The 19375-nt window shown below is 53.2% G+C and overlaps 2 protein-coding genes across 10 annotated transcripts in view; both read left to right on the top strand.

Moving 5' to 3' along the window:
- The first annotated feature begins 1845 nt into the window (after positions 1-1845).
- Positions 1846-5589, top strand: ZBTB45 (zinc finger and BTB domain containing 45). 2 transcript variants are annotated; one of them, XM_072615824.1, is made up of 3 exons: positions 1846-2487; positions 2969-4500; positions 4956-5589. In XM_072615824.1, exons 2-3 carry the CDS (start codon positions 2979-2981, stop codon positions 5210-5212), a joined length of 1779 nt encoding a protein of 592 aa, XP_072471925.1. In that variant the 5' UTR covers positions 1846-2487; positions 2969-2978; the 3' UTR covers positions 5213-5589. The 2 variants fall into 2 exon arrangements, with proteins under 2 accessions (XP_072471925.1, XP_072471924.1); XM_072615823.1 differs by lacking the exon at positions 1846-2487 and having other exon boundaries at positions 2724-4500.
- A 1370-nt stretch (positions 5590-6959) lies between these two features.
- LOC140508070 (uncharacterized) overlaps positions 6960-19375 on the top strand; it is a 31965-nt gene continuing 19549 nt past the window's right edge. For 5 of the 8 annotated variants that reach the window (XM_072615799.1, XM_072615798.1, XM_072615795.1 and 2 more), the window contains exons 1-5: positions 6962-7857; positions 7993-8209; positions 8590-8716; positions 9045-9140; positions 16139-19090. In XM_072615799.1, the coding sequence (XP_072471900.1) occupies positions 8174-8209; positions 8590-8716; positions 9045-9140; positions 16139-18276 (2397 nt within the window). In that variant the 5' untranslated portion in view covers positions 6962-7857; positions 7993-8173 and the 3' untranslated portion in view covers positions 18277-19090. Of the gene's footprint in view, positions 7858-7992; positions 8210-8589; positions 8717-9044; positions 9141-10844; positions 10963-16138; positions 19091-19375 lie in introns of those variants that run through there. The other 3 variants (XM_072615801.1, XM_072615800.1, XM_072615802.1) reach the window with 3 other exon arrangements.

The raw sequence follows: 19375 nt of genomic DNA, 5'->3' as shown, positions 1-19375 counted from the left end.
ATCTTAAAGTCAACATGTCCCAAACCGAGCTCATTATCTTTTGCCCAAGTCCTCCCCGGCCCCCTCCCTTCTCTATAGCTGTAAAGGGTACTCCCAAGCTCCCAGGACTCACCCTGGACTCTCTCTCACTCCGCAGACCCAATACGGTGCCCAGCCAGTCAATTTCACCTCTGAAGCATCTCTCTAAATACCCCTTCCTCTCCTTTGACAGAGCACTCATCTAAAGTGGAGACCCTCATAACAGCCCACCTGGACTACTGCAGTAGCTGGGGGGGAGTGTGGAACGGTCTGCCTACCTCAAGTCTCTTCCTAGTCTAGTCTATCTTCCATTTATCCACTAAAGATTTTCTCAAGTCCATGTCCAACCAGGTCACACACCGCTCTCCCTCACCAACTCCAGCAGCTCCCCCGATGGCCTCCGGGGTCCCTTCTAATATACCCAGCTTTCCCCATCTCCTTACACCTCATTCCCGAACAGAGACTCTCCAGTGGTTCCCCCCTACTCCTGGCTGACCCCGCTAAATTCTAGAGCCTCTCTCTGCTTATTTCCCACTATCTGGGAAATAGCTGGCTTTGTGTATATTCGCACGTGGTCTTTCCCATGGCATAGTAAGCTACTCGAGGGCACGGAGAGTCTTTTGCCCCCTCACCCCCCTTTTCTGGCATCCCCAGCCCTGCGCACCCAGGCACCCGGCCAGAGAGGCTTCATCAGTTCTTACTGATTCGATCCAAGGGGAGGCAGGGATAATCCTGATAGCCCGGGGGCAATTGTGGGTGAAAGAGAGGGAGAATTCAGCAAAACCTTTGCTAAAAAAGGTGAAGCCAGACAGGATAAGACTGAGGGGGTGGGGGGAATCGGAAGCCATCAGGAGCCAAGCTCCCTGCGCCGCCCCTCGAGGGACTGGAGCCCCGGAGCTAGGGCGCCCGAAGCGGGGAGGGGGCAGACCCTAACCCTCAATGCGCAGGCGGCTCTGGCCTGCGGAGTGCGCCTGTCGGGAAGCCCCAAACTCGGATTAGAAGGGGGTCTTCCCAACCTCCGGGCCGCTACCTCAATCAGCACTTATGAAGCGCCTACTGTATGCCTGCCTCCGAGCCCAGGACGTAGAGGAGCCAGAGGCGGAGAACTAACCGAGGGGGGGCGGTGGGGCGGACCCACCCCACGTGACCACCCTGCACCCCACCCGACCACCCTGCACCCCACCCCACCCCCAGCCGTCCCCTCGGCCATTGTCCGTGGTCGGGGCGTGTCCACCTCCGCCTGGCCCCCTTAGTCCGGGAGCCCCGATTTGTGTCCCCCCGGGCTTCGCGCCTCTGCTGGTCGCAAGCTCAGCGTTCGCTCATTCCGGGCTTTCTTCTTTCCCTCCCCCTCCCACCTCCCCATTCACGCGCCGGCTTCCACGGCCCTGAAGCCGGCCTTCTTCGGTCCTCCAGGTGGAGAGAGAGGCCCCCTCTCGATGGTGCTTTCTGCTACAGGGCCCTTCTAGCCCCAGAGACCGGCCTCGTCTCTATGGTCAGGGCGGGGCTCCCCGAGGGCGTTCCCAGGCCTCCAAGCTGGAGGGAAGGTCCTCGTCTCTCGGATCCTATCGCTTAGGGCCCTGCCTGTGACGTCACTTCCCATTGACCACCTCCTGAGGCCCGCCCCTCGAAATTGAGGCCGGAAGTGGGTGCCGGACACGAAGAGAGCTACGCTACAGAAAGGAGGTGGCAGGACCGGGGCGGCGGCGGCCCGACCAGAGGGGGCGCTGCGGGGCCGGGGGAACCTAAAGGGTGAGACACAAGGGCAGCTGTGAGGAGGGACCCGACCAGAGGGGGCGCTGCGGGGCCGGGGGAACCTAAAGGGTGAGACACAGGGGCGGCTGTGAGGAGGGACCCGACCAGAGGGGGCGCTGCGGGGCCGGGGGAACCTAAAGGGTGAGACACAGGAGCAGCTGTGAGGAGGGACCCGACCAGAGGGGGCGCTGCGGGGCCGGGGGAACCTAAAGGTTGAGACACAAGGGCAGCTGTGAGGAGGGACCCGACCAGAGGGGACGCTGCGGGGCCGGGGGAACCTAAAGGGTGAGACACAAGGGCAGCTGTGAGGAGGGACCCGACCAGAGGGGACGCTGCGGGGCCGGGGGAACCTAAAGGGTGAGACACAAGGGCAGCTGTGAGGAGGGACCCGACCAGAGGGGGCGCTGCGGGGCCGGGGGAACCTAAAGGATGAGACACAGGGGCGGCTGTGAGGAGGGACCCGAGCAGAGGGGGCGCTGCGGGGCCGGGGGAACCTAAAGGGTGAGACACAGGAGCAGCTGTGAGGAGGGACCCGAGCAGAGGGGGCGCTGCGGGGCCGGGGGAACCTAAAGGGTGAGACACAGGAGCAGCTGTGAGGAGGGACCCGACCAGAGGGGGCGCTGCGGGGCCGGGGGAACCTAAAGGTTGAGACACAAGGGCAGCTGTGAGGAGGGACCCGACCAGAGGGGGCGCTGCGGGGCCGGGGGAACCTAAAGGGTGAGACACAGGGGCAGCTGTGAAGAGGGGGCTGGTGCTTTGACAGGGAAAGGGACCAGGGCATGTGTGACATGGAGGGCACTGGCCAAGGGGGCATTGTGTGGGGTGTCTGTGACCCAGGGTTCCCTGTGGGGGCAGGTGAGGGCGCCTGGGGGGTGACTGTGGGGCAGGTGAGGGTGCCTCGGGGGTCACCGTGGGGCAGATGAGGGTGCCCGGGGGTCACCATGGGGCAGGTGAGGGTGCCTCGGGGGTGACCATGGGGCAGATGAGGGTGCTTGGGGGTCACTGGTTGGGCAGATGAGAGTGCCCGGGGGTCACCGCAGGACCTGTGGACATATGTACAGTGGGTGGGTGTGGGTGGATCTCTCTAGAGAGTGGCTCTAAGAGTGCTGGTGCATCTGGGTCTGGCCGGGGCCTGTGTCCAGGCTTGTGATGGGGGGATCGGGGGACCTCGCTCACCCTCTGTCCCTCGGTGGTGCAGGGGCAGGGCCATGGCGGCCTCCGCCGCGGCCACAGCCACAGCCACGACCTCAGCCTCAGCGGCAGCTGCGGAAGCGGTGCACTACATCCACCTACAGAACTTCTCCCGCTCACTGCTGGAGACGCTCAATGGGCAGCGGCTGGGCGGCCACTTCTGCGACGTGACCGTGCGCATTCGGGAGGCCTCGCTGCGGGCGCACCGCTGCGTGCTGGCGGCCGGCTCGCCTTTCTTCCAGGACAAGCTGCTGCTGGGCCACTCGGAGATCCTGGTGCCGCCCGTGGTGCCCGCGCAGACCGTGCGCCAGCTCGTCGAGTTCCTGTACAGCGGCTCGCTCGTGGTGGCACAGAGCGAGGCGCTGCAGGTGCTCACGGCCGCCTCCATCCTGCAGATCAAGACGGTCATCGACGAGTGCACGCAGATCATCTCGCAGGCGCGTGGGGCGGGCACGCGGGGGCCGGAGGACGGGGCCTCGGGGCCCGCTGCCACCGCCTCTGCGGAGCTCTGCACTACGGGGCCAGGGGCCGAGGTCCGCTACAAGCTTCGGGACCTGCTCTCGGCCCAGCAGCAGCAGCAGCAGCAGCAGCAGCAGCAGCAGCAGCAGCAGCGGCCAGCCGCTACATCGGGGGCAGACAGTGGGCCCCATGGCTGTCACAGCCGCAAGCAGAGGCAGCCCGTGCGCCTCCAGCTGCTGGAGCCGCTGCCCGTGGTGGTCAAGGACGAGGAGGGAGAGGCCTCGCCCACCCGGCCAGCCCCTGGGGGGTCAGGGGGGGCCGAGGGGGCCAGAGAAGGCTCGGGCCCGGGGGATGGGGCAGAGGATGAGGAGGACGAAGACGAGGATGACGAGGAGGACGGGGCTGAGGAAGAGGAGGCTGGCGGTGGTGGGGGCTGCTTCAGCCAGTGTGGGGGCGGCTTCTTCAGCGAGGGCCTTAAGGAGCCTCGGAAGGACCCCCCTCCCACGGTGTCCGATTTGGCCTCCTCAGAACCCCCGGGAGGGAGAGACTACTTTGGCGGGACCTCGGAAGAGGTGTTCCCTGAGAGCTTTATCCCGGTGTGGCCCAACGAGGAGGTAGCAGATGGGGCACCCCGGGAGGCGGCCCCTCCGGCCCTAGACGGGCCTCCCCAGGCTCCCTCTCGTTCCGACTGCAGCTTTGGGCCTAGACCCCCTGAGCCCCGGGCCCTGGGTTTTCCCGGTCCCCCGGGCTCTGGGGTGAAGGGTCCTGGGGCCACTGGCCTCTTCCCCTTCCACCTACCAGCCCCTCCCCCGGGGCCCCCCCAGCCCCCACCCTTCTTCAGCCCCCTGCAGCCAGAAGGCGCTGCGGGCGGAGGCGGCAGCGGGGTCTCTGCAGCCTCTGCCGCCGCTGGCCTGGGGGGGTTAGGACCACTACAAATCCAGCACAGTGAAGGCCCCGGGCCCCCTGCGCAGCCTGGGACGGGTCCCCGGCCCGCAGAGCTGCCTTCCTACGAGTGTAGCCACTGCCAGAAAACTTTCAGCTCGAGGAAGAATTACACAAAGCACATGTTCATTCATTCGGGTAAGAGGAGCCCTCAGCAGGAGTGGGGGTGGAGCTGTGCTGGGGAGGAGGGACCTGTCCTGAGGCCCAGGGGGGAAAGAACCCTGGGCTTTGGCTCTGCTCGGTGCTTGTGTATCTATCTTTGAAGCCACTGGCAGATCTGAGCTTCTGTGCCTTGGGGAGTGAGGCCCTGACCCCATCCCAGACTTAGAGCAGAGAGGGACATGAGTGGGAAAAGCCGAAGCCCCAGGAAACGCCCACCCGGCAATTGACGTGCTTGAGATAGAAATTGGGGCTGGAAATAAGGCCTTGAAAGTAACTGGCCAAGTGGTGGTAGTGGGATGGTGGGGAGAGCAGAGAGGAGCCCAGCCCTACCTCCTGCCGAAGGCCCCCCTCAGGAGACCTTGTTAAGCACCTGAGGGGTGGGGGGTGCTCAGCCCGACCTCTCTCACCCTGCCTTTCTCCCATGTTCCTAGGGGAGAAACCCCACCAATGCTCAGTGTGCTGGCGATCCTTCTCCCTCCGAGATTACCTCCTCAAGCACATGGTCACACACACGGGGGTCCGGGCCTTCCAGTGTTCTGTCTGCTGCAAACGATTCACTCAGAAGAGCTCGCTCAATGTGCACATGCGCACACACCGGCCAGAGCGCGTCCCCTGCCCGCTCTGTGCTAAGGTCTTCTCCCACCGTACACTACTGGAAAGGCACCTCAGTTCCCACCCTGCCCCTTGACCTCCTGCCCAGCCCCCAGCTCCCCCACCACCCTCACCTATTCCCAAGCCAGAGACTCCTAAGAGACTTGTAGCCACTCTCCTTACTGGAACCTTGGACTCTGCTAGTGGATGGGCTGGCATCGGCCTGGGTGACCCCTAGGATTCTAGAGCTAGAATGAGACCCAAGCCTTTCCTCCCTTCCATGGGTGCTCCCCACTCCTCTTACTTCAGGGGAAGTGTGGGAGGGTGATCCTATGATCTGGGGGAGTGTGGCCCCAGGCTGGCCTTGTAGCCTACTGTACGTGTCCTGTTTGGGGAGTTTTGAGCCTCCTCTGTGACTGTCCCGGATTCTTTTGTTAAAAAAGTGGTGCATTCATAAAGTCATATTGAAATGTCCTGGCTGCATAGTAATGCATCTCTAGCCCCTTTCTCACCATCTGGACTCCAAGAATTATGCGACCAAGGAAGGGTGGTGACTGTTGGGTGTGCCTGTGGATGGCAGAGAATGCTGTACTCCCCACTCCAAGGCTTGATGCCTGCAGGAGACGGTAGGGCCCTTTAGGTCCTCAAGTGTGGCCCTTTGACTGCATCCAAACTTTTACGAAGGGGATTTGTTCTGTAAAACTTGAACATAGAAAGGCACATGTAGCCTTAATCCCCTGGTGGGGAACAGTGTGGGGAGAAGAGAGGAGAGGGGTGAGGAGGGGCCACAATGGTGAGTTTTGAATGCGGGGCTGAAAGTTTGGATTTGACTTGGTAAGTGATGGGCAGCCATGGGAGAGTCACAGAGAACAACCTCATTACGCTTGCAGATGTGACAACAAAATCCAGAATCCCTGAATCTGACGTTCAGCCCAGTACAAAAGGCATCCCCTGGAAGTCCACATTACTCATCCCTCCTTCACTTTAGCAGACCTTCTCCCTCCCCTTTTAGGTGTTGTCTTCTGTGAGAATGGGAGCTCCAAGCGGGCCACACTGTATTTGTATCCTCAGTACTCTGTCTGGAGCCTCTGAGGCAATTTAATAAATGCTTATTGACTGACCAACTGACTGACTGACTGACAAATGATGGGACATCTGGGAAGGTGGAGAATCTGAGAGGGGGGAGTGGTTAGTGGACTGCACTCTGAGGGAGTTTCTCTGTTAAAGAGAGGCTGTACTCCCAGGAGCCGGAAGGGAGGTGATTGTGCTCCACCTGGTGCAGGTTTCAGTTCAGGAAGGACATTGAGAAGCCAGAGAATCGAGGGGAGGCCCATCAGGATGGGGAAGGACCATGAAGGGCAGAGTTAGAGCTAAAAACCAGCAGACTGGGCACAGAGGGTCCGGAGAGGCCGAGTTGAGATTCAGGGAGCACCCAGGGCCTCTGGCTCCAGATCTGCCACACATCTGCAGGACTACCCCTCTATTGGAGGAAGTCCATATGCCTCTGAACTCCTCCCTAGCCCTACTCCGATTCTACCCTAACCCTCGGCCTACCCTTTCTGCTTCCTGCCTGTGATCCAGAGAGAAGCGGGGAGGGCAGGCTAGGAGGGAAGGGGCTAGGTTGAGGCTTCATAGCCAGCAAAGCTGGGCATTCATGAAAGCCATCTCTTGTCAGGGAGTCTGCTTCTCTTTAGAGGGAAAGAAGGGGCTGAAAAAAGGGTCAGATATGCCTTCCCACAATTCTGTCATCTCCAGAGCAGGGCATCCCAGGAAGACAGAGGATGGAAGAGAAAGTGGATGGGGCTCTGAGCCCTGGGGCATGGGGGTGGGAAGGGGTGACATCCCAGGACCCAGAACATGGGAAATGAGCCCTGAGTAAGTACAGATGGAGGGGTGGGTTGCCAAGCCAAGGCCATTCACTGATTGAATAAGGGCAGAGGGGGAGCAAAGGAGTAAGGTGAGCCTGGTGGTTGGACCAGCCAAGAGGAGGATGAGGGGAGAGTGGCAGCAATGAGTCTGGAAGACCAGAGGCTAAGCCTGGGCTGGGAGGGCCCCTCCCTGGGCCTCAATGTTCTCTGTAAAATGGGACCAAGGACAACCACTGGTGATATTCCTGCTGTCATGAGCTGCTCCTTTTGGAGAGGGATTGGTGAGATGCACAGCTAGGATGTGAGCAGGGCCTGGAGTCAGGAAGACTCAAGTTCAAATCCAGCCTCAGAAGCTTCCTGTGTGACCCCAGGCAGGTCACTTCCCCTCTGTCTGCCTCAGTTTCCTCATCTGTAAAATGGAGATCTGATATAACCACCTCCCTCCTAGGGCTGTTGGGAGGATCGAATGAGATAACAATTGCAAAGGCCTTAGTCCAGTGCCTAGTACACAGTAAGCGCTCCATAAATGCAGATCCCTTTTCCCCTCCTCCCTGACCCCAGGACCATTTTAGGCATCCCCCCGTTTCCATGGCAACGAGCGGGCAGCCAGTGGGGTGACGTGAGGGGCGTGGCCTGGGCCGAGCGATACGAGGGCGGCTTCAGCAGAGGGCAGACGTCACTTCCGGCTGGCTAGCATCGCTTCCAGTACCTGGAGCAGCCGCAGCTCGGCAGGTGAGAGGTCCCCCACCGGAGGAGAAGCCATGACCGCTGACCTGTGACCCTGACCTCTCCCCCTTCACTTCCTCCCATGACTCGGTGATCTCACCCCTCCCTCCTGTGTCTCTCGGATCTGTTGCCGTCTCCTGTGTATACGGTAGGATGTCCATATATGCCGTCTTCGTCCCAGTTCTTCCCCCAGAGTCTAGGGATTTCTGGACCAAACTTTTCTTCCTGCCCCATCACGCCCAGCCCTGGCTTCTGCTCACCTTTATTCCCTTCTCTCCTCCAGCTCCAGCTTCTCTGGCTTCCCTCCCCTCCCTCCCTCCTCTCTCCTGCTCACTCTCATCCCTACCTTTCCCTCCTCCCCTGCTCATCCATTTTCCCTCCTCCCACTCTCATTCTTCCTCATATCCATCCTCCTCTTCTCCTTCCTCCCCCTTGTCCTTCTGCTGGATACCTCTGCAGCTACCATGGCTCCTTGGCCTCTGACCCCTAGGATCCTTCAGGTAAGTGGAATTTTCCTGGTACCCAAGTGACCCCTCACCTCCTGTGCTGGGCGTTTTCCCTCCTTGGTCAGCTTTGGATCATGGGGGAGGCACTTGGAGAGTCCAAGGAGCCCCCAGTGATGGGGGCAGCACTGCTTCATTGGCTCAGGAGGGAGTTGGGGTGGAGGCCCAGATGAGGGAACTAAGAACCCAGGGTGTGGGGGGGATTCCCTCCAGGACCCCATGAAGCTGCCCTGGTGTCTCTGTTCATTTCTCTTATGTTTTAGACCAAACAGGGGCACTTGGTCCTTCCCCAGTAAGAATGAACTGGTCATCTACTCTCCTTTCTCCGGACCTTAGGTCCGACAGGTCAGTCCAGACAAAAATATTTGGTGTTTCAGGGATCGCTGACCTTCAGGGATGTGGTTGTGACCTTCAGCCATGAGGAGTGGGGGCATCTAGACCCTTCCCAGAAGGCTCTCTACTGCGAGGTGATGCTGGAGAATTACAGGAACATGGTCTGCTTGGGTGAGGCCTCCAAGCTCCCCTGGGATCCAAACACCGCCCCTTGGAGGGAGGGTAGGGGCCTTGGCTGAGAACTCAGTTATGGGGGGCCTGTTGGGACCACTTTGTTCCCAGGTGGAAGGGTTTCCCTGGTCCCCTTCTTGAGTGTGGGTCCCCTCTTCCCATTCCCTTGGATCCAAGACTGTCCCTGAAGGTCTCTGGGCAGCTCCTTGGAGACATGAGAGAGCCAGTAGGCTCTCCTGGGCCCCCTGAGCCTGCTGCCTTGTGCCAGAGAGAGGTTGGACCTGAGGCAGCTCACTGACACCAGGGCTGTTCCATTTTCCATCACCAGGACTTGCTGTTTCCCAGCCTGATGTGATGGACCAGTTGGAACGAGGGGAGGTCCCTTGGTCTCCTGAAGGAGAAGGCGCATACAGCAGCTCCGCAGGTGAATGTGAGAAGGTGCACTGTGGGCAGATGAGGGAGGCCTGTCATCCCCATGGTGGACAAGGAGCTGACCTGGTGCTCTCCTCTCCCTGGGTCTATAGCTCAGCCAGGCTGGCAGCACCCTCACCTATGGAGAGAATGAGTGAGCATGCAGGTTGCAGTTAGACCTAAGCTCATTCCGGGAGCTTACAGGCATCTGTCCTTGGGTGGTGGTCTTTCCTGCCAGGCCATCTGGGCCATTCCTCCTTTTTCTTCTGCCACCTCTGGTTGTCTGTGGACCCACTGGATGGCAGTGGTCCTCCCTGGCTGCCCCTCTGCTTTCCTCCTACCCTCCTGGACCCATGGCTTTGGGCTATTCTGACGGCTCCCCGGCTGGGCCCAGGCTCCAAGAGGGGGGTCAGTCCGGCTGCTGTGCCCCAGTCTACCATTCCCCCTGGCCAGCCAGGCATTCCTTAGGCCAGAATTCCTCATAACTTATATCTGCTCTTTGCATGTTTTTCTTCTGGGGATGGACTCAAGACACCTTCAGATCAATGGGGATGGCTCAGTTCTTCGCAGAAATATCAGTGGCACGTTTTTCTTTCCTTTCCTTTTTATTCCTCCAGATGAGTTCACATCTAGCCTCAGAAGCTTAGTAGCTGGTTGACCCTTAGTAGCAAGTCACTTGTCCTCTGCCCCTGTTTCCTCTTCCTGTCAAATGGGTTATCCTAACAGCCTCAACGGTGGTTGTGAAGGTCCAGGAGACAGATCTGCACAGCTGTATAAATGCACACTATTTAAAGTTTTGGGAATGGATTTCTCACTAGGTTTCCTCTTTTGAGATCTCAGCAAGCTGCCTAGGAGTTGTCCAGAGAAGGTCAGGGCAGATTAAGCCAGGGGATGAGGAAAGAGCTGCCGTTGAGTGGCTTCAGATCTGGTTGGATGACTGAACCCTCAGAGGAGCTGGGGAGGTTTCAGCATCAGTGAGTGAGGAGGCTTCCAGGACAGGGCCCCAGGATCTGAGCTCGCCCCTGGACTGTTACACACTTGGATATAGCCACAGAGAGAGGTGGCAGATATAGATGAATAGTGGGCGTTTGGAGAAAGAGCTAGGGGATTCCATGGCCCCCAGAGTAATTTGGGGTCAGCATTAGGGGGAGGGCTCAGCTTCCAGCACTAGCAAGGGGAGAGTCTGCCCTCTAGGCCTCCTCTGGAGACCACAGATCAGCCACAGAGTGCCTAGAGGAGGGCAGTTAACATGCTGAGGTGTCTTGGGAGGAAATCCTGAACGGAGTACTCACTGATTTTATTTTTCTTAATAAGTGTATTTATTTGAACTTAAACAAATATCTCTCCCTGGCACCTGCATCCTGCAAGGGAAGGCTGCGGGTGGGGGGTGTTGAGGGGAGGTTCATGGGACAGTGGAGTTGCCTCATTTTTCTTGGTCCTAGGGGGCATAGTTGATTGAGTCAGGAAGACCTGAGTTCAAATCCTGGACAAACCTCTGTTTGCCTCAATTTCCCCCCTTGTCAAATGGGGATAATCATAGCATCTCCCTCCCAGAGTAGTTGCAAGGATCGAGTGACATCGTATGTCATCAGAGTCTCTGGAAATGTAGCTCATGAGGGGCCATTGATGGTGAATGACCGGGGCTGCCGTTGGCGGTGGTGGAGGCAGGCCGAGGCAGAATTAGTGACCAGTGATTGATGTGGCTGCTTTCTCCCAGCTTTGTGCCTTTGGTCAGTCCAGGATACCAAGGTCCAAGGCCATGGGGCCAACCCCAAGTCCCTGGGGCATTTCATTGTGGACCTCCTTGAAGGGTTCCAGGCACCTTCATGCTTCAGGTGAGTTCTGGCTGCTGGCTGCTCTCCAGTCCTGACGCACCTGTCCCTTTTTCCATGAGCTCTCAGATACTCTTGAGGGTGGGAAAGCAAGCCTTGCCCCCTTCCTTTCTTCCTAATTGTCTTCATCTTCTGCACAAAGGTAGACCTCCCAGCAGAGAAAATAAATCAAAAGATCCCAAAGCTGGGTGTCCCCCATTGTGGGTTCTCATGGTTAGGGGCCTCACTTGGGGAGGAGGTGGGCTTGGGGGATTGAATCAAGTATAGAGAGAGCTGGGCTCTACCTGAGGGCTTGTGTCTAGCTGGCTGGGTTACCAGACCTCTCCCTGAGATGTCAGCCAGGTGGGAGGGGTGGGGGACTGTCAGGGGAGGCAAGGAAGGCCAAAGCAGGGAGGACAGTTTGATGGCATGGAACCCATTCTCTCTTCCTTCCCCCATTGGTGCTCTAGAGAAGACCCTTCTTGTCAAGTTCAGCCCCTCTAAACACATACTTAATCCTATCTACTCTCATTTTCTCCAGCAGATTGAATCCTCAAATCATCCCGCCCTTACTGCCAGTCTGCAGTCTTGTCCCTGTCAATTGGCTCCTTCTCAGAGACAGGTTGGGGGGCTTCAGTGTCCAGAGCATGAGGCCTGGACTCCGGAAGACTTGAATTCAAATCTGGCCTCAGACATCCTGGGCCAGTCACTTAACCTCTGTCTGCCCAAGTTTCTTCACTTGTGAGATGGAGATCCTAATAGCACTAACCTCCCTGGACCAAACGAGATAATATTTGTAAAGTGCTTAGCCTATTTCTTGGCACATAATAGGTGCTTAATAAATACTTATTCCATTCCATTTCATTCCTTGCTTGCTGGCTTCCAACACGGTCCCCACATTTCATCAGCCTTAAGGAGCCGGACCCTACCAAACCTGCTAGATAGGATCTTGTAGCTCTCCTTCCTTTCTCATCTGTATTCCTTAACCATTATCCCCCCTCTGGTTCTCCTTCCTCCACCCTTCCCCCACCTCCGTATCAAATCCTCTCATCAAATCACAGCTTCCATTGTGGCTAGACAGGGCATGTCAGCTCCCTCCTCTACTCACTATCCCTGTCATTCTTCAATCCCAAGCCCCCTTCCTGTGTGAATGGAAGCTTCAAGAGCCAAGATAAGGCCTGCCTTATCCTCATCCATTAGTCCAGTGCCTGCTTTTTCTGCCGACCTGCTCTCTTCAGAGTTACCAGTGATCTTAATTCTCCATTCCAGCTGCCTTCTCTCAGTTCTCCTTCTTGACCTCTCTGCAACCTTGGACACTGTCCATCATCCTACCCTCTTCTCCTGAATACTCGAAGTATTTGTGACTTTTTTCCTGGTCCTCCTACCTCTCTGATTGACATTAATTTTACGATATTATTTATGATTATTTCAGTCCATTGTCTCATTGCCTCCTAAAGCTCCCCCTCGCCCCCACCACCTCTAGCACATCCCGGCCACACCTCTACCTTTTGAGCACCACCTTTCTCTTAGTCCCTCAAGCTCACAGTTTAAGGAGTCATCCTGGACTCCTCCCTGTCTTTCACCCCAAGATTCAGTATGGTGCCAATGGCCTTTCACTTTCACCTTTACATCATCTCATAGATTTCACCTCCCAGCATCTCTCCTCATTTTGACATTTGCATCATCTTGTAGATTTCACTTCCAAGCCTCTCCTCACTTTCACCTTTGCATCATCTTATAGATTTCACCTCCCCAGCATCTCTCCTCTAACCTTAACCCTAAATTCGTTTCTAACCCTAACTAATCATATGTATATATATACTAACCCTAAATGCCTCTGACTCTTTTATATATATATTTCCCCAGTTACATATTAGAATAATTTTTAAAGATTTTTTTTAAGTTTTAAGTTCCAAATTCTATCTCTCTCTTCGTCTCTTCCCCTCACTGAGATGATAAGCAATGAGGTATGTGTTATACCTGTGCAATCATGTAAAACATTTCCATATTAGTCATTTTGTACTAGAAGACTTGAGTAAAAGGATGGAAGAAAGAAAGTGAAAAATAGCATGCTTTAGCCTGTATTCAAATAATATCAGTTCTTTCTCTGGAGTTGGATAGTATGTTTCATCATGAAACATACTATGAAACAAACATGACAGTCCTTTGGGATTGTCTTGGATCGTTGTATTGCTGAGAAGAGCTGAGTCATTCACAGTTAATTATTGTTACAATGTTGATGTTACTGTGTCCAATGTCTTGTTTCTGCTCACTTGGTGTAAGTCCAGGTTTTTGTGAAATTGTCCTGCTTTGTCATTTCTTACAGCACAATAATATTCCATCAGGATCGTATACCACAACTTGTTTAACCATTTTCCATTTGATGGACATCCCTTCAATTTCTAATTCTTAGCCACTACAAAAACAACTGCTATAAATATTTTTGTACAGATAGGCCCTTTCCCCTTTTCTTCAATGTCTTTATCTCTCCTCACTTTGGCCTTTGCATCATCTCTCATAGATTTCACCTCCACAGTATTTCTCCAATAAGTCACCTTCTCTCCCTTCGCACCTTGGCCCCATCCTATGTTTCACAGCCTTCTTGTATGAATATAAAAGGGTGGACTTTAAGACCTGGTCAAACTGACAATCTGAGTGTTCCATGGCACTGCATTTTCCATCTCCATGCTTTTGTATTATCTATCCTCTGAACCTCGAATATATTCTCTTCTCAATTCTGCTGCTTAGTTTTTTCCTTCAGAATTTAGTTGAAGTGCCATTTCCTCCTACATGAGCCACTCCTGAGTGTCCCTGAGCCTCCAGTGCCCCCTGATAACCTTGTATATGCTTATATAAGCATGTTACATCTCCCTACCCCCCAAAATAGAAGGTCATTTCCTGGAGGGCAGGGATTTCCTTTTTTTTTCTATCCTTGGGAGGTTTTCCTGAGTTCATGTCTAGCACTCAGTTCACTATGCAATGACCTGCCTATGTCTTTGACTCCTGAGGGCAGACAGAAGAGGGATGTGGGGGTTGTGGAGACCACATGGGGCTCCCCAGCCTGCCCCCACAGGATGGTCCCAGAAGAGGGGAAGTGGCCTGCTGTGGCCAGAAGGCTGGGTTCAAGTCCTACTTCTGCCTCTTGGATGTGTGTCCTTGGACAAGTTATTGTATCACCATGAGCCTTGGTTTCCTTGTTTGGGAAGTGGAACAACCAGGCTTCCTACTTTGTGAAGTTGTTATGGGGATTGATGTGAAAGCTTTTTATGAAGTGTAAGTTGCCATACAACATCAGGTAGGGTATGATTTTTATTTGTTCCCCCAACTCCCTTCTAGCTGCCTCCATGTATTCCTCTCCCTCATTAAATGACAGCTCCTTGAGGTCAGCAAGCATATATTAAGTACCTACTGTGTGCCAGACCCTGCTAAATGCTGGGGATGTAAAGAAAGGCCAAAGACGGTCCCTTGCCCTCAGGATCTCACAGCCTAAGCAAGCTGCTGTGTACAAACAAACTAAAGATAAAATTAGCTAGATAATCAGCAGAGGAAATGTACCAGAAGGAAGAGAGTTTGCCAGGGACTTGGAGGAAACCAAGGAGGTCAGTATTCAAAGTGAAGGAGGGAGAACATTCTAGGCATGGTGGACAGCCAGAGAGAATTCCTGCAGTTGGGGGATGGAACAGCCAGGAGGCCAGGGTCGCCTGGAGGCAGATGCATTGTGGGAAGGGTAGGAAGGATTTGAATGCCAAGTGGAAGATTTCATATTTGATTCTGGAGGTGATAAGGAGGCTTTTGCAATAATCCAGGCATGAGCAGATGAGGGCCTGCACCAGGGAGGCAGCAACATCAGAGAAGAGAAGGGGACATCCATGTGAACTGCAACCAAGGTAGAAACAATAGAACTTATCAACTAATTGAGGGGAGATGAGAAAGTGATGAGTCGAGGATGACACCGAGGATTGGAGCCTGGATGACAGAGAGGATGGTGGTGTCCTCTACAGGAAGAAGGTAGGGACTAGGGGGAAAAGATAATGTGTTCAGTTTTGAACATGATGAGTTTAAGACATCTACTGGGCATCTAGGTTGAGATGTGTAACAGAGATAAGAGACTGGAGGTCGGAGAGTTTAGGGCTGGACAAATAGATCTGAGAATCATCTTCATAGAGATGATAATTGAATCCATGGGAGCTGAAGAGATCACCAGGGAAAATGAGATAGAGGGGAAAAAGGACCCTAGACAGAGCCTTGGGGGATCCTCATGGTTACATAGTGTGGTCTGGATAGAGATCTCGCCCTGGAGACTGAGGAATAGTTACACAGGTAGGAGAAGAACCAAGAGAGAGTGGTGTCCCATCAAGGAGGAGAGAGTAATCAGGAATGTCAGAGGCCTCAGAGAAGTCAAGAACAGTGAGGACTGAGAAAAGGCCATTGGATCTGGCAAGCTAGAGAGCATTCCTAACTTAGGAGACAGCAGTTTGAGTGGAATGATGAGTTTGTACACAGCCTTCTCAAGAAGTTTAGTCAGAGAAGAGAGGAGAGATATAGGATGTGGCTAGTGGACTAGATACATCAAGCAGGGTTTTTTTGGAGGATGCTGGAGATATGGGTGTGTTTGTAGTTAGCAGGTACTTGCTTGAATTTGTATCTCCAGCCTTTGTATTCTCTCTCTCTCTCTTTCTCCCCTCTCTCTCTCCTCTCATTCTATCCCACTCTGTCTCCTCTATTCTCTCTCTTTTTCTCCTCTTTCTATGTCTCTCTATCCCACTCTATCTCTCCTCTCTCTATTTTCTGTCTCTCTCCTTTCTCTTTATCTCTCTCTTCTCTCTCTTAGTCTTTCTCTCACTCTAGCCTTTCACTCTTACTCTCTCCTCTCTATTCTCTCTGTTTCCTTTCTCTCTGTCTCTCTCTTTCTCCTCTCTGTCTTTCTCTTGCTGTATCCTACCCTGTCTCTTTCCTCTCTGTTCTCTGTCTCTCCTTTCTGTCTCTCTTTCTCCTGTCTTTCTCTTGCTCTATCCCATGCTATCTGTTTCTCCTTTCTCTTTTTCCTCTCTCTCTGTCTTTCTGTCACTTTATCCCACTCTGTTTCTCTCTCCTCTCAGTCTGTCTCTGGCTCTGTCTTTCTCCTGCCCTCCTCCCCATCCTTTAAAGTTCACAGCTGGTGGCTACAGGAACTATTCATATTTTTTAAAATTTCTTTCAGATTGCGTTACTATCCTTGAAACCAAGGAGCCATTTCCCAAGCAGGGCACTTCTATGGAACAATCCCTGGAGAGATTCTCATGGAACGAGTTCTTTGTCTCCAGCCTAAGGGAAGCCTGGGAATGTGGTGTTGACTTAGAGAAGCTGCATATCATTGAGGACAATTATTCTCAACAAGTCAAGGTCACCCAAAGAATCACTTCCTGTAATAAAGTGGGTGGGTGTGAATGGAGGAAACATGATGAAAGGGCTGGTCTAGGGTCTGTCCTTTTTCCACAGCAGAAAGTATGGAATGCACAGAGAAAGAGCTTCAGATCCAGTCACTGGAATAGAGGCTGTTCCAGGAAGACCATTTCTCAGTTGAATGAATGTGGGAAAGCCCTTAACCATAGCTCAACCATTATTCTCCCCCAGGCAATTCACGCTGGAGCCAAGCCCCAGAAATGGAATGAATCTGAGACCATTTCCCAGAGTGTGCAGCTTAGTAAACATCTGGGAACCCATCTTGGAGAGAAATTATGTGAACCTAATAACCATGGGAAGGCCTGCAAGGGCAGTGCATCCCTTATATCCTATTACAAGAGTCACACTAGCACCAAGCTACATGATTGCAATGACTGTGGGAAGGTCTTCACCCGCAGTTCATCCCTTACTTCCCATCATAGGATCCATACTGGAGAGAAACCATTTGGATGTGGTGACTGTGGGAAGGCATTTCGCCTGAACAAACAGCTTATTCAACATCAGACAATTCACACTGGAGAGAAGAAGCCTTATGAATGTACTGCATGTGAGAAGACCTTCCTCCAGAGAACAGAACTTACTCAACACCAGCGTGTTCACACTGGAGAAAAACCATATAAGTGTAATGACTGTGGAAAGGCCTTCACACGAAGCTCATCCCTTATTTCCCATCAGACAATTCATACTGGAGAGAAACCTTATGAGTGCCATGAATGTGGAAAGGCTTTCCGCTTAAGAAAACAACTTACTGGACATCAGAGAATTCATACTGGAGAGAAACCTTATGAATGCATTGAATGTGGGAAGGCTTTCCGCCTAAGCATTCAGCTTACTCGACATTGGAATATTCATACTGGAGAGAAACCCTATGAATGTCATGAATGTGGGAAGGCCTTCCGCTGGTGCAAACAGCTTACCCGACATCGAAGTGTTCACACTAGGGAAAAACTTTATGCATATCTTGAATTTGAGAAAACTGTCTGCCAGAAGACAGAGCTTGCTCCTTGTCAGAGTAGTTTTGCTGGAGAGAAAGCTTATGAATGTTATGCATGTGGGAAGACCTTTAACCGAAGCTCATCTCTCACTTCTCATCGTCGGATTCATAGTGGAGAGAAGCCATATGGATGTAATGAGTGTGGGAAGGCCTTTCGCCTAAGCAAACAGCTGACTGCACATCAAAGAACTCACACTGGAGAGAAACCTTATCTATGCAGTGAGTGTGGGAAGGCCTTCACATGTAACTCTTCCCTTATTTCCCATCATAGGATACATACTGGAGAGAAACCTTATGAATGTAATGAATGTGGTAGGGCCTTTAGCCGGAAAACTGAACTAATGTATCATCAGAGAATTCACACTGGAGAAAAACCTTATGAATGCATTGAATGTGGGATAGCTTTCCGCCTAAATGTCCAGCTCACTCGACACCGGAGTGTTCACACTGGAGAGAAACCCTATGCATGTCATGAATGTGGGAAGGCCTTCCGTTGGTGCAAGCAGCTCACTCGACATCGGAGTGTTCACACTGGAGAGAAACCTTATGAGTGCAATGAGTGTGACAAAGCCTTTCGCCAGAGGGCAGAGCTTATTCAACATCAGAACATCCATACTGGAGAGAAACCTTTTGAATGTAATGAATGTGGGAAGGCCTTTAGCCGTAGTTCTTCCCTTATTTCCCATCACAGGATTCACACTGGAGAGAAGCCATTTGAATGTCATGAGTGTGGGAAGGCCTTTACCCGGAGCTCTTCTCTTATGTCCCATCACAGGATTCACACTGGAGAGAAGCCATTTGAATGTAATGACTGTGGAAAATCCTTTCGCCAGAGTACCCAGCTCACTCGACATCAGACAACTCATACTGAAGGGAAACCCTACGAAGCTCCATCCTCCTGAATATCAAGAAAATGAGGATATTGGCCAGAGTGTAGATTTGACTGAAAAGCAGAGAATTCTAACCAAGCAAGGACCGTCTTCCTTCTTTGCCACCCAGCGACTGTTCCTCACCTCCATCCCCTACTGGACTCCCCCCACTTCTCCCATGCATGTATAGTCATGACTGAGACCCCTGAGATTCGACAGGAGCTTGTTCTCTCAAAAATTCTCAACCTCATCCACTGTTCCTCAATCAGGCCTCTCCTGCCTACTCCAAGCCTCATCACCTGTTTTCCTTTGGAGTCTTCATAATTGCCTTCCAATATGCTAAAGTCTCTTCCCCCCGTCCATTACCAGCCCATCTCCTGCCTTCATTGCCAAAGTTCTTGAAAAAAGCTGGCAGTGCCCGATTCCTCCAGCACCCCATCATTCACCACACTCTTAACACAGAGGAGTACAATGGAAAGTGCAGTGGCTGGAGTGAAAGGACACTGGTTTGGACCCCATCTTTGATGATGAGTACCAGTCTGACTTTGGCCAAGTCACTCCAAGCCTCAGTTTCTTCATCTGTAACATGATGAGTTGGCTGGACAAGGTGGCATTGGAATTCTCTTCTAGCCCCACATCTATGACTCTGTGCCCCATTTCTGTCCTAGCCATTCTTTTGCATGGAGTTGTGGATAAAATGGTCAGGAAGACTCAAGTTCAGATCCTGTTCCAGACACTTCTTTTGTAGCCATGAGCAAGTCCTTTAACCTCTCTCAGTCTCACTTTCCTCATCTGTGAAATGGGAACAATGATCGTTTCCACCCTAGAGGGTTGTTAGGAGAATCAGGTGAGATAGTATAGATTGTCACTGTGACCTATCACACTTTTATGCTTTCTCAGATGTCACTGGGGACTGTGCAATTGCCAGGTAGACTGACTTTACAAATTACTCCCTTCCCTCATTTTTACCTGAAGTATTTCATGCTCTTTCATTCTTGGAGAGTTTCTCCTGCCTTGTCTTCAAAGGCACTGTTGTCTCTTGACTCTGTGCCCCTCTTTCCTTCCCGACTGCTCTTCTTCTGTCTCCGCTGTCTCCCTGTTCTTTCTTCACTCCATTAAGGACCCTCTGTCC

This window comes from Notamacropus eugenii, chromosome 5 (genome assembly GCF_028372415.1).
Source record: "Notamacropus eugenii isolate mMacEug1 chromosome 5, mMacEug1.pri_v2, whole genome shotgun sequence".
In the NCBI taxonomy this organism is placed as follows: domain Eukaryota; kingdom Metazoa; phylum Chordata; class Mammalia; order Diprotodontia; family Macropodidae; genus Notamacropus; species Notamacropus eugenii.
Note: the sequence above shows the minus strand (reverse complement) of the source record. Positions and strands in the feature narration are given on the sequence as shown.

Coding starts and splice junctions, on each gene's coding strand:
- ZBTB45 (XM_072615824.1), top strand. CDS start 2,979: ATGGCGGCCTCCGCCGCGGCCACAGCCACAGCCACGACCTCAGCCTCA. Junction 4,501..4,955: donor GCACATGTTCATTCATTCGG/GTAAGAGGAGCC, acceptor CCATGTTCCTAG/GGGAGAAACCCCACCAATGC.